The 17,377-nt window shown below is 44.9% G+C and overlaps 1 protein-coding gene across 4 annotated transcripts in view; it reads right to left on the bottom strand.

The window, feature by feature from the left end:
• The window catches only part of pde4ba (phosphodiesterase 4B, cAMP-specific a), a 195,926-nt gene that overhangs the window by 139,779 nt on the left and 38,770 nt on the right, over nt 1–17,377 (bottom strand). For 2 of the 4 annotated variants that reach the window (XM_054790341.1, XM_054790340.1), the window contains exon 3: nt 16,906–17,144. In XM_054790341.1, coding sequence (XP_054646316.1) covers nt 16,906–17,144 — 239 coding nt within the window. Of the gene's footprint in view, nt 1–7,756; nt 8,817–16,905; nt 17,145–17,377 lie in introns of those variants that run through there. The other 2 variants (XM_054790343.1, XM_054790342.1) reach the window with 2 other exon arrangements.

Raw genomic sequence — 17,377 nt, forward strand, 5'->3', positions numbered from 1 at the left:
AGCTTGTTCTTGTGCATTGTGTTTTGGCTTTCTGACCCTCGCTCTGCTCACCTGTAAGTACCTACCTACCTGCCTGCTTGACGTCTTCAGCAGTAGCTGTATTCTTTGGTACTTCTGCTAGTTTTTTGTTAGCAGCTCTTTTTGTTCTTGTCTGTATTTTTCCCTGCTCAGCTCACCTTGCTAGCAGTGTTTTTTGTTACTGTTTCCCGCGACTAGGTCCGGATGTATTTTGGTTGTACTTTGTTTCTTGTGTTGTTTTTGGTACCTTTTTGTTATCCATTTTTGTATTAAAGACTTTTTCTGTTTTCACTTATTCGACTCTGCATTTTGGATTCCTGTATCACGGCCTTGGCCGTTCATAACAGAACAATCTGGCCAAACATGGAATCCGCAGAGTTCGCACATATAAAGGCCGCACTATCCCAACAAGGTGCGCTCGTCGGCAGCCATGAGCAATCCCTCCGGGGAGTTATGGAGTCCCTGGCCGCCCTCGCCAATAGCATTAGCGCTATTGAGCAGCATCTGGGACTTGGCTCTCACCCAGGACAGTCGGAGGGTGCAGCTCCCTCATCAGAGGTTGTTCGAATCGCACCTGCTGCCAGCAGCAGTAATAGTCGCGAGCCTAGCCTCCCACCCCCCCCACGCTTTTCAGGGGAATCTATGGATTGCAGACAATTTTTACACCAGTGTACCCTGATTTTTGACCAACAACCCAGCACTTACTATTCCGACCAGGCCAAGATAGCGTTTATAATGAGCCTACTTACTGATAAAGCAGCAGCGTGGGCTATAGCGGTGAGCAAAGCTAAGCCGGAGTTACGCACCTCCTATCCTGTTTTTTTTGGAGGAGCTACGGCAGGTCTTCGATCACCCTATCCGCAGTAGGGAGGCCGGTAACCAATTGTTGGACCTACGACAGGGCAAACGCTCGGTAGCGGCTTTTTCTGTGGACTTTAGAGTGCTGGCGGCAGAAAGCCGATATGATGAGGAGGCTCTCCGCGGAATATTTCGCAAGGCTCTTAACGAGCGGATCAAGGATGAGCTGGCAGTGAGGGAGTTCACCACCACGCTCAACGAGCTTGTCGACCTAGCCATACGGCTGGATAATCGCCTCCGGGAACGTGATCGCGAACGCAGTGAGGGACTACCTGCAGGATCAGCCAAGAACCACCGTCAGGAGTTTCGGCTGATACCACTAACTTCCGGAACCAGCGGAACAGAGGGAGTCCCATCAACGGCGGCCACCGAGGAGATTGCGGAGCCCATGCAACTCGGGGGAAGACGCCTGTCTGCTGCGGAGAGGTCGCGGAGGCTACGACTCCGCCTTTGCCTGTACTGCGGCGAACCCAACCACACCATCAACAGATGCCCCGCGCGCCCGGCACGCCGCGCCGGATCTCCTCCTGACGTTATTAAGGAGACTGGCGCAGGATCGACCGCCGTATCTAAGTCGAGGGAGAATCAGCCTACGCAGGACCGTTGTGAGTATGCTGAAATGCCTCCGGCGTCGGCTCCGACTCCAGCAGTCTTTAAGAGACTACAGGTGACTGGACTCATTACGGGGGGGGGCGTCAATGTTCGGATTTCTGCATTAGTCGATTCTGGGGCGGATGATTGCTTTATTGATTCTAATTTTGTTAAGGAACATGGCATTCAGGGGGTTGAGTTGAGAGACCATAAGGAGGTTCACTCACTGGATGGACGCCCCTTGGCGGTAGTCACTCATAGAACCGTTCCGTTATCTCTTCAATTGTCTGGCAACCACCATGAATCCATTAGTTTTTTTTATCGCTCCGTCTCAATCCGCGCCCGTAGTTCTAGGTCTCACTTGGCTCCAGATTCATAACCCGACGGTGGATTGGACGAGGGGACAGAGTTAATTGGGGCAGTCACTGTTTTGCTAGTTGCTTACGTTCCGCGGTACCCACAGTTTCAGGTAAACCTAGGAACACTGAGAAGATTGATGTCACTGGTGTTCCCGACGTCTATCATGACCTCCGCATGGTATTTAGCAAGGATAGAGCTCAGAGTTTACCCCCCCATCGTCCATATGACTGCGCTATTGAACTCCTTCCGGGAGCACCATTACCCAATGCTAGGCTTTATAGCATCTCTGGACCCGAGCAACTTGCGCTCAAAGAATACATTGCTTCCTCTCTAGCTGCCGGACTTATTCGCCCCTCGTCCTCTCCACTTGGGGCCGGCTTTTTCTTTGTCGAAAAGAAGGATAAGTCTCTACGGCCTTGTATTGATTTTCGCGGCCTTAATGACATTACCATTAAGAACCGTTACCCGCTTCCTCTCATGGACTCCGCCTTTTCGTCTCTTCATTCGGCCAAGATCTTTTCCAAACTCGACCTTAGGAATGCTTACCACCTGGTTCGAATCAAAGAGGGGGACGAGTGGAAGACGGCTTTTAATACGCCACTCGGTCACTTCGAGTATCTTGTTATGCCCTTCGGCCTTACCAACGCACCCGCCGTATTCCAGTGTTTTAATAAATGATATACTTAGGGATATGATTAACCACTGCTGTTTTGTTTACCTAGACGACATCCTGATTTTTTCTAATTCCCTCCAGGAGCATATCCAGCATGTACGCCGCATCCTTCAGCGGCTGTTGGAGAATCGCCTTTTTGTCAAGGCGGAGAAGTGCGAGTTTCATACCACATCCGTGTCCTTTTTAGGGTTTATAGTGGAGAAGGACAAGTTAAGAGCCGATCCCGCCAAGATCCAGGCGGTGGTCGATTGGCCTTCTCCCAAATCAAGGAAGCACTTGCAGAGGTTCTTGGGGTTCGCGAACTTCTACCGGAAGTTCATTCGTAATTTCAGCATAAAGGCAGAACCTCTGACAAGGCTTACATCAGTAAAGGTTCCCTTTGTATGGTCTCCCGAAGCTGAGGAAGCGTTTACCAAGCTTAAAGCACTGTTTACGTCTGCCCCTGTCCTTACTCACCCTGATCCTGCCTTGCAGTTTATCGTTGAGGTTGATGCCTCGGATACGGGAGTGGGGGCGGTTCTATCCCAGCGCTCACCAGTCGACCAGAAGCTGCACCCGTGTGCCTTTTTCTCACGTCGCCTCACCTCGGCAGAGAGAAATTATGATGTGGGCAATCGGGAACTGCTGGCCATTGTGCTTGCGCTGCGGGAGTGGAGACATTGGCTGGAGGGTGCAGCCCAGCCGTTGGTAGTTATTACGGACCACAAGAACCTGGCATATATACGCTCAGCGCACAGACTCAACTCTCGCCAAGCCAGATGGTCACTGTTCTTAACAAGGTTTAACTTCTCTATCACTTACAGACCTGGATCACGGAATATTAAGCCTGATGCACTATCTAGGATCTTTTCCCCGGTGGAGTCGGACTCACCACCGGAGACAATCGTACCTGTCGCCCGGATACTCGGCGCCCTCCAGTGGGAGGTGGAGAGGAAGGTCTCAGAGGCAGCGGGACAGACGGAACTACCAGAGGGGTGCCCAGAGGGGAGATTGTTTGTTCCTGAACGACTCAGATCCGAGGTGCTGCTGTGGGGTCACTCGTCTAAGATTGCCTGCCACCCGGGGATTCGACGAACCCTATTCCTGGTCTCCCAAAGGTTCTGGTGGCCTACCATGACAGCTGACGTGAAGAAGTTTGTCGCCGCCTGCTCCGTCTGCGCCAGAGGTAAAGCTTCCCATCGCCCTCCTGCCGGTTTGCTTCAGCCGTTACCTGTCCCTGGTCGGCCATGGTCCCACATCGCAATGGACTTCATCACTGGATTACCCTCGTCATATGGCCGGACCGTCATACTCAATATCGTGGACAGGTTTTCGAAGATGGCGCATTTTGTGTCGCTCCCCAAGTTGCCCACGGCCCTAGAGACAGCTAAACTGTTGGTGAGGCACGTCTTCCGCCTACACGGGATACCTGCAGACATTGTTTCGGACAGAGGGCCTCAATTTGCTTCAAGAGTGTGGCGGGCATTTAATAAGGCATTGGGGGCGACCGTTAGTCTTTCTTCTGGTTACCACCCTCAGTCCAACGGCCAGACGGAGCGGGCCAACCAGGACTTGGAAGCAGCACTCAGGTGCGTTTGTCATCGACACCCCTCCTCCTGGTCGACCCACCTCCCCTGGATCGAGTATGCCCACAACTCGTTACCCTGCTCGGCGACAGGTATGTCACCCTTCAAGACTGTTTTTGGTTACCAGCCCCCGCTTTTCCCCTCCCAGGAAGCAGAAATTACCGTCCCGGCAGTTCATGTACACCTACGACGTGCCCGACGCATTTGGCGAGAGACCCGGGCTGCATTAACACGTACAGCAGAACACAACCGCCGGATTGCTGACAGGCACCGGGTTCCCGCACCTGATTACCAGCCTGGGATGGAGGTATGGCTGTCTTCTAAAGACCTTCCGCTTGCAGGGACCTCTCGGAAGCTGGCTCCAAGGTTCGTGGGACCTTACAAGATCAAGGCAATAGTTAACAAGTCAGCTGTCAAGCTGGAGCTCCCACCGGCTCTTAAAGTCCACCCAGTCTTCCACGTCTCCTGCATCAAGCCTGTCGCTACCAGTCCACTGTGCCCTTCGGTCGAGGCTCCACCCCCGCCCCGCATCATCGACGGTCAGCCCGCGTACACGGTGAGAGCCTTATTAGATTCGAGAAGAAGGGGGAGGGGGGTGCAGTATTTGGTCGACTGGGAGGGATATGGACCAGAAGAGCGCTCCTGGGTCGCCTGCTCCCGTATCCTGGATCCCTCTCTCATTTCCGACTTCCACTCCGCTCACCCCAATAAACCAGGTATGCCGCCAGGGGGCGTCTTATAAAAGGGGGGGATACTGTCAGGATTGTGTGCTGCGGTACTGCCTTCTACTGCTTCTCTGTTGCAGCACACTCCTGAGCACCCTGATTGCTGATCATCTTCACCTGTGCCTGATTAGTTGATCTATTTAAGCTGTGTGCTTACTCATATCCAGTGCCAGATTGTCCCTTTGCTACACCCTGTTCAGCTCCTTCCAGCTTGTTCTTGTGCATTGTGTTTTGGCTTTCTGACCCTCGCTCTGCTCACCTGTAAGTACCTACCTACCTGCCTGCTTGACGTCTTCAGCAGTAGCTGTATTCTTTGGTACTTCTGCTAGTTTTTTGTTAGCAGCTCTTTTTGTTCTTGTCTGTATTTTTCCCTGCTCAGCTCACCTTGCTAGCAGTGTTTTTTGTTACTGTTTCCCGCGACTAGGTCCGGATGTATTTTGGTTGTACTTTGTTTCTTGTGTTGTTTTTGGTACCTTTTTGTTATCCATTTTTGTATTAAAGACTTTTTCTGTTTTCACTTATTCGACTCTGCATTTTGGATTCCTGTATCACGGCCTTGGCCGTTCATAACATCTACTGTACATAGTTGCAGTTATAACTGGCCCTCTGAAGGCAGCCGCTATATCCATGTGAGCTGTGATAACATTTTGTGTGGCACTCGAAATTTTACCTCAATTTGACCTCAAACACTGGTGGTCGTCACATGGTATTTAGTATATAGTTAGTACAGTATCACATGAGATAGTCATCAGATCTATTCATGAAGTTTTGGGCTGAAACTAACGATTATTTTCTTTCTAATCTGAAGGTTGTTGTTTGGATTGATTGAGTAATCTGTTAGGCCCTAGATCAGGGATGTCCAAAATTTTCCCACCAAGGGCCGCGGACTGAAGAATCAAGGAGGCAAGGGCCATCTTGATATTTTTAATTTAGTAAGACAAATGTCTGAAAAATACATTTTATATATTTAAAGACAAAACATTGTGTCAGCTTTGTTTTATAGGAGAAAAGTGTCTTGCTATTAGTGTTAGAATTATTACCAGTTCAACTTTTTCTCATTGCACTGCACATTTTTCCTGTTGTTTTTGTTTAATTTTATTTCTGCATTGTGCTTCGGGCCAATAATAAACAAGTTGCGGCCCCCATACGGCCCCCGGGCTGCATGTTGGACACAGCTGCCCCAGATGGCCCAAAATCAATATAAACCAAACACAAACAGTACATGTTTTGGTCCCTAAAACACAAAGATAGATAGATATATATATATATATATAATTGTCATGACTGTTTATTTCCCCCTTTGGAATTTTAAAGGCTACATTTTTTTCCTGACGCTCTTTTCACTTACAGTGAGCGAGCAGACTCCATGCTGTCCTCGAGGGTGCTTTATCATAAGCACGGCGGTTAACGGCTTGGACTGTTATGACTGTTATGGGTGTTGTCACAAGTTAAGATCATATACTGTGAATTTATGAGCAGATATGGGATAGGACACCAGTGCTACATACATTTTTCTAAATGAATTCATTTTTCATTTTTCTCTTGTATCTCCCATCCCCAACCCCCCACAAATCCCTCTTTGCTCAGAAATAGGCTATACAAGAAGAGATAAAGCGATAAGCACATCCCTGGCTGCTATTAAAGAAGGACAGCCACACAGAAGTAGGAAGCGATTATACCCGTAACACAGTTTTAAAGGCATTATGCATATTTGAACACACACACACACACACACATACAGTATGTAGATGCTTATGGATATAATCGGTATCAGCTCCAATGATGACATACGGCAAGGAAAATCACACACAGCAGTAGGAGCAGTATCTCTTTCCTATCAAACAAACAGTGCAGCCTGCAGACACAACGTGGAGGGCCAGATTTATATCTGAACTCATTTCCTTCCTTGCACACACTCCCTCCCTCGGCTTGCAATGACAAGCCACTTCATCATATGCTGATTAGTGCTTTGGTAAATAGTCTTCGCCTTTCTAAATCCCACGAAAAACAAAGTACATCTGTCTTCCTATGCTAAAACACTGAAGGGAATATGTTGTTATTTTTATGAAGGCCAAGAGTCACCTTGAGGCTTGAAAGTACTCATAGCAGTTCTTTTCCCCCATGCCACTAATCCATACATTGCATAACACGGCAAACCCTCCCGTCACAGTGGTAGCTAACTGCAGAAAAATGAAGGGGAGACGGCGGGGGGTGGGGTGAAAAAGGACAGAAATAGAAAATGGAAAAGTGATTCATTCATAAAGTCACGATGTGAGGGTGTCACTGGCAGGATGAAGAAGCACAGATGAATATCTGGAGTAAATCATGTGCATGATACATTATATGAGTGAGGCTATAGGTGGAGATGCATTGTGTTGGTTCATGAAGTTGCGTTGAGGGGCACCAGACTGCAAAATAAGGTACACATGCACTTAGCATGGCGATAACAGTCAAAAATCGATATGACCCACATAACTAAAATGCGCTTAGGTTTAAAATTAGGCAGAGATACAATAGATGAAAATAGAGGACAGGAAAGCCTGCGTGTGATTTATTTATTTTTTATTTATTACATAACCCCTTAACCCAGTGACAAACCACCAGACAGCAGTCATATTTTTAGCCTCACTCATGATGACTGTTCGCAATTTTGTGACGGATAAGGGAATCTTTTGCCCCGTTTTTCTTCAATCTATTGCATTTAGATTAGCTCCACTTCTCTCCCTCCTGCTGTAACCTCTGTCTCATCCCATCTCATTTTTTGCCCCTGTTATCTTTGTTTTCCACGCACTCGCTCCAGGCTATTTCCCTGAATTACATCCCATTTCCCCCATCAATTCAATAATCTTGTCACACCCCTTGCATGTAACATGTAGCATGACTCCTCCCCATTTTCAGCATCGTATATCCCAGCCTTGGTTCTCCTTTCCCCTGCACCCCCTCGACTCAGCTCCTGTCAGCCTTACCAGGTGTGTGCTACAGTGAAGCGGCGCCTCTGTCTGATGCTTTTGTTGACCATCAGCTTGCGGAAGAGCCGCGGGGAGCTCCGTGGGGAAAGTTTAGGGGATGTAGCGCCCCGCTTCCCTCCCACCACACCTGGGATCTTGGGGGGCTCCAGCTCTAGATGCATATGCTCCTTGAATGTCCGAATGCAGGAGTCCATCTCGACACTCAGTTCGTTCGAGGACATCTCTGCAGGCTGGGTTCAAGTCCTGTGAGACGGACTCTTTCAAATGTCCAAAGTCAGTCACATCAACTGCTCATATGCAGCTGGTTTCGTCTTCCTCTTGGTTATCCAGACACAGTGAGACTGGGGCTGCAGAGAAAACAATGAGGCTGTGTCGTATACCCCTGGAAAGGCCAACACACACATACCTTTTGTGTAGTTTGGGGTTGCTTTGCCTCCGTGCTGTTCTTATCGGGTTTAGGGATTATAGCACCCAGCAGTCGTGCCCACTCCCTCTCTCTGCTGCACTCTGCTTTCCTGCTTGTCGTCCTTTTAATCTGAGGCTCACAGAATGAGTTTAACCACAACAGGGTCACATCTAACTCCTTGGAGGACACAAGGATTCAGTGCCAGTCACCCGCAGGTTTAGATGAATGTTAAGTTGGTTCTGGCTATGTTTCTGTGTCACTGCCGGCTCCAGATAAAAGCACATCCCAGGACCAACTCTTTCTCGAGACCCATCCACGCAGCTTGATGTTGGAGAGCTACCTTATGAAAGATTCAGAGGATTTTAAAATTGCCTTCTCCTGTCTTGCGCTGCTCTCTCCATCATCCCTTGCTTGACTGACCTCCTCAGTGAGAAAACAGCCCCCAACTCTCTCCAAAGGCACTCCCGGTGTGGAGAGCAGTGTGCAGAGCCTCGAGTCAGTTTGCACGTCACTTTCACAGGCAGAGTGGTGAGCGGAGCACGACATGCAAGGAAATGCTTCACTTGCTCTTTCATTCAGGATACACACAGCTGAGAGCAGGCATGCAGCGAGCGCAAGCCACGCCTCCGCTGTAAAGGATAGGCTGGTGGCTGGCGTGACGACAAGCAGGCAGGCTCGGTAACAGGTTGTTCATTTTTTTCATTATTTTTTTGCTATTGAGGGGATTTGTGGTAATTTTGATGATGTTGTGACCTTTAGCGAGGCAGGCAAGGAGCAAGTGCAGGCCAAGAAAAAGCATCATTTGCACATGCGATAAAGGCAAACAGCTTAATGGGAACTGAAACACACACACTACGCAAAAGGTCAGCTGATTTAAATAAACACTGTACATAAAAGTCCTTAGGAAGCCACACATTAAACCACTGTCACACACTCACATGCACACAATTTTATGCATCAATAATTCCGGCTGATCTGAATGGAAGCAATTTAACCATTTCCACAGAGAGGACCTAACATTGAGACATTCCTGATTGAGGACTGGGAAGTGAAAACAAAAGAGGGGAAAATAGACTCTGAAGGAACAAGGTTGGCAAATGTGATGACTTGTTGTCTACTCTATGGACGTTGTCGTTTTGCAAAGTCCTTGGTTGTCTCACAGTCACCAGTGACTGTGAGACAGTGAAGCGTGGAACTTTATTCTTGGAGGAGTTCTCTTACCTGTATCCAATTAACCCTTTCATAATATTCTGTAAAGCTTTTACATAGAGAAGAAAACCAATGTATCGTAGTTGTCTGTGGCATTAAATTGTTAACCATTGTTAACCTGTTAACCATTGACAAAACAATAATTAGTGAAATCTCCAAACTCGAAATCAAAACCCCTAAATCAGGCACACTTCCGGCCCGCCAAAGCTTTTCATCTGGCCCGCATAACATCACCCAAATAATCGAAAAACTTTCAGTCTACCTAAAAAAAAAAAGGTGCTCATTCGTGCAGTACTTCCACCACTCAGCAGGGCGCAACAGTGAGGCGCACACGTAACAATGAAGCAGCAATAGAAGAAGACAGCTGGCATTCAAACAAATGTGCCGTTATCAACTCTTAAAGACAAGTACACATTGAAAATTGGACTGTTAACAGCTACTACATGACAAAATACGCATTTACCAAAAATGAATATGAATCAATACAAAATATTTTGAAACGAAGTAAACTCCTAGCAGGCACACGACATTGAAACAGTGTTGATGACTTGCTGAATCGGGCCATGATGTTGCGCAACACAAAGTCAACGTTGAAACAGCATGGATTCAATGACATTTATTTGTTGTCGGGTTCAGACTTTGATCTGACTGTCGGATTTTGCTTCAATGTTACACTTCGGCGTCATCTCAGTTTACAAATTCTTGCTCCTCCGTGGCGAAGATGAAATCCCCGCAGGCGGACGCAATCAGCGGCTCCTCTTGTGGCTGGCGGCAGACGCCTTCTCGGTGCAGTATGCAAAACTGCATTTTTTGTCTTTATTTTCCAAATCCCAGATAAAATAACTTAATAGTAAGATGTACAGTACAGTATATACACACCATAAAAGTCCTCACTGCATTTCCAGCGGTTAGTTCCTTGCAAAAATAGTTGACTGTGCCGTGTGTGCCCTGAAGTCGATTATGGAAATGTGTTTTTCTGCACTTACTTGTTCTTGTTGCTACTATTTCATGATGAAAAAATCCTGTTGCCTTGTGTTGCCTTGAATTTGTCCGTATTGTGGTTTCAATAATTGTTTTTGTTGATTTTATAACTGTGATGTTTAATAGCAAACTGGAGGTGTGCGAGAACTGTGAAAATAATAACTGTGACTGAAATACTTTTGAATCTAGGAACAGAACTATTGATGAATTCTATCTTTATTGCCATGTTTAATTGAATTGTAAATGATTAATTTTTTATTTGTTATTTTTTTAATAATTACTTTTACATGGTGCTGTTTTGGTAATATATGGTTCTAACAACTAAGTATACAAAGCAGAAAACGGGGTAGATATACCTGCACCAGATACATTTCATTTAAAAACTGTACTTGTTTTTAAATGTAAAGGCTCTGTCACACCTTGACGATTTAGCCAGCACATGCTCGACGTGATCATTTTGATGGCATACGTTGAACAGTGGACGTTTTTTTTCAATTTTGGGTGTATACATAGCGTATTCATAACGAGTTCGACGTATACATGACGTATTAGTAACTTATATAGAACGTTTCTATAACTTATAGACAACTTATACCAACGAATGCCTAGCGTGTTGCCGGCGTTCACAACTTATGCCCAACGCCAGTCTAACGTATGCAAACCGCACTTGTGCGTAACTTACAAAACGTGTGTGAACGGCCGTCAACGATCGCATAACTTATTGCCCGCGTATGCGGGACGTATGAATCATACGTTGACATACGTCGAAAAGTTTTGTCCATGCACAAAATTTTTGGACGACTTGGACGTACTACGACATATGCCGGCGTGCTTCAGCGTGCTCTTAACTTATACAAAACTTACCCATAACTTATTCGACATACGCCAGCGTATTGGCCAAATTTTTCATACGTTGGCGTACGCTGGCTAAATCGTCAAGGTGTGACAGGGCCTTAAACTGAGAACCCCTGAAGTAAAGGATGCTCAGTAAAATGTACCCCTGCTAACATTCACGTAACAAAACCATTACCTTCTTGACACTGGTAGTTAACCCCATTAATATACTGAATATATGTGAGTATACACTATTAATGTGCTCTGCTGATCTCATGTCTCCTAGCAGGCATGAAGGTTCAAGAAGGTTCAAGGAGTGAATATAAATTTGACAAATAGGCAGTTTCGAGACCATTAGAAGAAGTTAATGAATTCTGAATGAGATAAGTAATTGAAGAGACACTTGGACACCTACTGCAGGGAGGATCCTTCTGCACATTTTATGTTAGTCATTCTCCATCATCACATAAATATTCTTCATAAATTGCACTCTCATAGTGATACCTTTTCAGGGTATGCGTGGGGCTTATTTGTGCTGGAAAGGAAGTTGCATGTCTAACTGTGGGTCAGGTGTAGGTGATGTGTCTGTGTGTTGGGCTAATGTCTTTAGATGTGAGCCCTTAATGTAGTGCCTCTGGTTACATAACATCCTCTTTTCTTTTTTTCTTTGCTCCCGCTTTTATAGCCCAGCCCTCGCTTTTGAAGGCAAACAATACTGCATTGTGGCCCAGATTAGAGCACATAAATTGATACACAAAGGTCTGTGAATGTAAGAGAGAAGGGCGGAGGGTAGAAAAAGCTTAGAGAACAGAAGACATTCGGGGAAGACTGATGCGAGGGAAAACACCGTGAGAATGAAGCGGCACAAGGAGGTTTTAAGGGGAAGCAAACATAGCTGAGAGCATCAAACAGCTTTGTTATTTTTGAAGGTGACCTTATCCTAGGGGGGCTTCATTAATTCTACTCGCATTGGGGAACCACTACATGGAGCACAAAAACCACGTTGTTATAGTTGAGACATCCAATCTTTTAATCGCGCAGTATATTCTTGCAAATTGGATCCTGACGGAGAGCACATGGCTGCTATCGGGCCTGTGATTTCAAAATGGCTCATATCTACTGTAATGATTAACAGTTAGCTCATCTTACTGACATAGTTAGTCAAAACTGGTGTGGCCCAAAGTTTTTCACTTATATGTTCAGATTTGTGGCAAATGAAAGTAATATTTTTCCTTGGTGTTATTATTATTTGCATACTTTTAACAAGATACAGTCTGTTTGTATCCCCGACACTTCCCAAACACAAATGGCGGACTACATTATTTTATACGCAAGTTCTGTTTTAAACGGTGTGTCAGATTAAAACGTGATTTCCCGTTCAGAAAAAAATAGTCTCACAAGAATAAATTCATGAAATAATCACATGATGAATAAAAACAAACTCCATAATTTTACTGGCCTCCATATATTGCCGTGTGCGTGCGTGTCTGTTTTCATCGCCTCTCGCCTCCAAACAGGCAGCAAGAGGGTTTGGTTGGTTTGGGGGTGGTTCAGCACTTCATAAAACAACAGTGTTCCATAAAACAACAGTGTTTGAAAGGACTGAGACCTCTTCTCAGTCAAACAGTCGCTTTTCCTCTGTGGGGGGAGGCGGGACCGTTAGCATACACACACAGAGTGCAGCAAGTAAGAAAGTAGGGGCAATGCAAGGTAACATAGTAGAAATTAGAAAGGAAAAAGATGTTCCCCAGCAAAATCCCACTGCGGCTTCAAACCGAATGAGTAAGGTGAGCCCATCGACACGGACGGACTGACGGACTTACCTCAAACATAGCCATCCTACCCAGTTTTCCCGCCTGGGAAAAAAAAATACTTTGAGCAGGCCTCATTCTCAAAACTACATAGGACAGCTCTAGTCTGGGGGGGTGGTGTGGGATCCAAATACAATATTTAACCTCTAAGGTAGAGGCAACAACCCCAACCAGGACAAATACTTGAATCCCACACCACCCCCTCAGGCTAGGCTCAGGCTACAGCATGCAAGTGCTTAGTGTTTCCTGATAGTCGGATCTGCCTCACACCCAGCAGCATTATTTTCTGCCTGGTGGGAGTGTGAGTCAGGGGGGTTCCACCTGATTCTTCCACCTGATTCTGGGTCCTCAGGTTCTGGATTCTCATTTGTCACAAGGAAGTCGTCAGCGGCGGCTTTCACAAAGTCTACCATGATTAGTGGTACAAACGCGCTCTCTTTGCTGTTTTTGTTGACAGAAGGAGCATGAGTTGCTATGCGCTCTGTGAAATCGATGCACCCAGGAAAGAAGTTCCAGTAATAATTAAAATGACCAAAATACTGTCAGTATTGCATGGGATCATGAATGTGCCTGTTGCTACATGGTAACAGCATTTATGTAAAACTCTGTTGGGGGTTTTAGGATGTTCTTAGAAGGCTTTGATGAAGTGAACCCATTACGTGCATGGTTAGTGACAAACTGCCACCCCGGGCGGCTATCTAGAACCCACAGGAAAGGGAAAGATGTGTGTTCTTGTCTCACATCGGGATTGTGGATGATGGGCAGAATTCCAACAAAGGGAGCTGGAGCACCCTGGGTTGGATGAATTCACCAGTTATGCAACGTGAGAAGGAAAAAGTGTCTGAGCAACTGTTGATTTGCAGTGTCTGCTTGATTTTTTTCTATTCTTTTCTATTATGAGTCATAGATGATCTGTGTCGTCTGTGTAAACTATACCAATAATGAATTACATTGTTGTGAAGAGAAATTAGCATATAGTTGAAATCCTACTTGTAGGTACCAAGTCCACAGGAGCCAAAAAGAACAGTTTTCCCATCCATCCATCCGTTCTCTATGCCCCTTATCCTCATTAGGGTCGCGGGTATGCCGGAGCCTATCCCAGCTGACTTCGGGTGAGAGGCGGAGTACACCCTGGACTGGTCCAAATCACAACTCAAACCAGCAATCAATCTCTAAAGCACTTTTCAGCTTTGGAACAAAAAAATGTATCAGCAGGAGAAGTACCTCATTACCCAAATAACTTATTCTACCCTCCACTCTCCTCTCCAACATTGGCAGAGCACTTGCAATAAATTGTAGTGGAAAAAGAGGGCTTCAACAAGAGATGAAAGGAGATGTGCAGAAATTATGGACACACATACAGTGCACGCGCGCACACACGCGCGTGCGCACACACACTGTCTAAGCCTCGACAATATTCCGAAAAGTGCTGCTGACCCGGACATTTAGCAGCAGCGGAAACCAAAGGAGATTATTTAGACATTTCAAAATCCAACTAGATAGAGTACTCCCCACTTTTAGTTTATTAAACACACTAAAAGCAATACAATGTAGAAGGTATGCTACACAGTTAAATATATTTAAAGAAAACACAGCCTACATCTCAGCTTTGTACTATAGGCGACAAAGCAAATGGTTGTACTTTATAAATGACAGTATTACTGTGACATCTTGTAATATTCCACATTTCAACAGTTTCTTGTGACACTGCAAGTTAATGTCATCATTTTTTATTACTTTTACTTTCAAAAAAACGAGCCTCGGACCCCAAATGGCCCCCAGGCTGGACTTTGGCTCAAGCACATTAGTGGTTTTGAACATCTTGTACAAATTCGACCAACTAACAGACAGAAAACGCTTGAAGACAGATCAATTCAGAACCTCTATCCAGTTTATAAGTAAAATTGTATTTGACAAATATCGTATTTATACTTTGAATTGTCATTTATGTTTAATGAATGAAACATATTCTACTGTGTATCCCATCCAGAAAAAGTGTGACCACGTGGACAGAATCATGTCCAATGTTTTCACTGCTCCCTTGTGGAGAAAAATAACACTGCAAGTCCATAAATGATACAGGCCTGCAGAGCACTGAAGGTTTATCTTGAAGGAGAAACACCGCTTGTCAAGCACAGTGCTTTGACCTTTACCCTCCAAAATGTTAATCAAATTGGTCAATAATGTATGACAGGTAGGTAATTCCTACAATCAAATTCCTCTTTTTTCTACTTAGTTCTTTTCACACATGGACCCGTGAAGCGAAACACTGTGAAAGTCAGTCTTGTGAAACAAGCCATCTGGTGAGGATTTACTTTCAGCATTCACAGCCCCGCAAACTTGAGAATTTTTAGTCTTTGTTTTTGTTTTTTTCAGAAAACACACCTCATTCACCTGAAGTCGGTAACGATTCACGAATATGTGATAATACAGATAAATGTACAGCACACATGTACCACTGTTAGAAAGACCACAACTTTTACTTGTTTGTCTTTATGATTCACTGATAATGTTTGCCGTCCAGCGCTGACATTTCTCACTTTGCTCCACAGTCGTGTGCTGTGACTGGCGATACACCCTGACTCGCATTCTGTGCGTCCATCATCTTCCATTATCATTCATTAGTGGCGCGTACCTGATACATTTTATACTTCAAATGCATTTAATAAGTGTGCGTTGCGCATTTAGCATTTAGCTTGTTAGCTTCCATCGCTAGGAAGCAATAACATTTGAAGAGACATGTTCTGGAGCTGAATGTAATGTAATGTCATTTCAACAGTCACTGTTACTGCAAATGTTGATTAGTGTGTGTGTGTGTGTGTGTGTGTTAAAAATACACATTGTTAATAGAACTATATGTTACTCGTAAATTTCCACCATTTGTTGGTAGCCGTGGACCGTAACTCCATCTGCCGTATATCATAGATCAGGGCGGCAAGTGCGGCCTGGGGGCCATTTGCAGCCTGTGGTAGTTTTTTATTGGCCCGCACATTCTAAAAATGTCATTTTAACAAGAAAATTAAAAAAAAATTGAATAATCAGCAGTGATTTTATAAGAATAAAGTCTAAATTTTATGAGAAAAAGTTGCAATCTCACAAGAATGAGAATAACGTCAGTATTATGAGGAAAAACACTGTCGTTTTAATAGCATTAAGCTGAAATATTACAGAAAGACGTTAATATTATGAACAACAATGAATAAAGTTGTGTTTTTTTTTTTACCGTACATTTGGTTGCGGAAAAAGTTAGCATGTTACGAGAATAAAGTCAAAATATTATGGAAATTGCATTTGTTGTGAACTCTGCTTTCTGCTGTTATCTTGCTATTTTGTACACCCATATTTGTTTGCTTTTAACACGTGAAGCGTCTTTGAGTTTTGAAAAGCGCTCCATAAATAAAATGTATTATTATTCATGTTATTATTATTTCAATATGTTTTATTATATTGTCGTTTATTATATTATTTCAATATTTTTTTTAACTTACAAAACACTTTTTCACCTATATAACACAGCTGAGATGCACTTTTTCAACAAGTGTCGGCATATCTGCATGTTATGGTTTACAAAATACCAAAGTGGCCCTTGCGTCATTCATTTTTCAGTATGTGGAAAAAGTTTGCACACCCCTGTTGATGATGTCCAAATGATGGTGCTGATGGTGTTTTGTGATTCAAATGAAATGAAGTAAAGTTGGCAGATGGCAGCCTACAAAATAAACATTCATCAACAGCCTTTCTCAGATGAGCCAATAATGTAGTGAGGATTTACTTGCATGGGTGATCAGACTGTTGTGGTTACTTTGTGTGCTATGACTTAGGGTTGTATTCCAATCCTGTGTTTTGTTCCATATCCAAATTTGTTCGATGATTAAATATCGCGTTACCGTCTACATTGTACTTACCATTCAGGGTCGACCGGCGTGATGTCTATCCTGGGAGGGGCTCCGAAAGGTAAAGAAGTAGGCCGGGCCATGATTTCATCATCAGGTGTCCGGGCCCTGTCCCCCTGCCGCCACGACAACGGCGGAAGCTGCAGGTTTCCAGATAAACGCCTACGGCCTCGGCGCAGGTCAACACCCAACGTGCATGCTGGAGACGTAAAAGACTCGCTGAGGCTGCAATCTGATAGCTCTTTGCCATCCTGGAAAGAGAGATAAAGCAATGAGGCCGTTTTAGGATTTGGAAGGTTACATAAGGCCCATCTCGGGAGATATCACTCATTAAGATTAGCAAGAAGATTAAAAGGAATGATGTGGAACACTCTCCACGTGAAGAGATAAATTGAAGTTACATTTTTTTTCCCCATGTTTTATCTCGAGTCTGTCCACTAGGGGGCACTACATCTCCGTCTAAGTGTAAGAGCGCTTTGCTGTC

Source organism: Dunckerocampus dactyliophorus, chromosome 10, assembly GCF_027744805.1.
Source record: "Dunckerocampus dactyliophorus isolate RoL2022-P2 chromosome 10, RoL_Ddac_1.1, whole genome shotgun sequence".
NCBI classification, from domain to species: Eukaryota; Metazoa; Chordata; class Actinopteri; order Syngnathiformes; family Syngnathidae; genus Dunckerocampus; species Dunckerocampus dactyliophorus.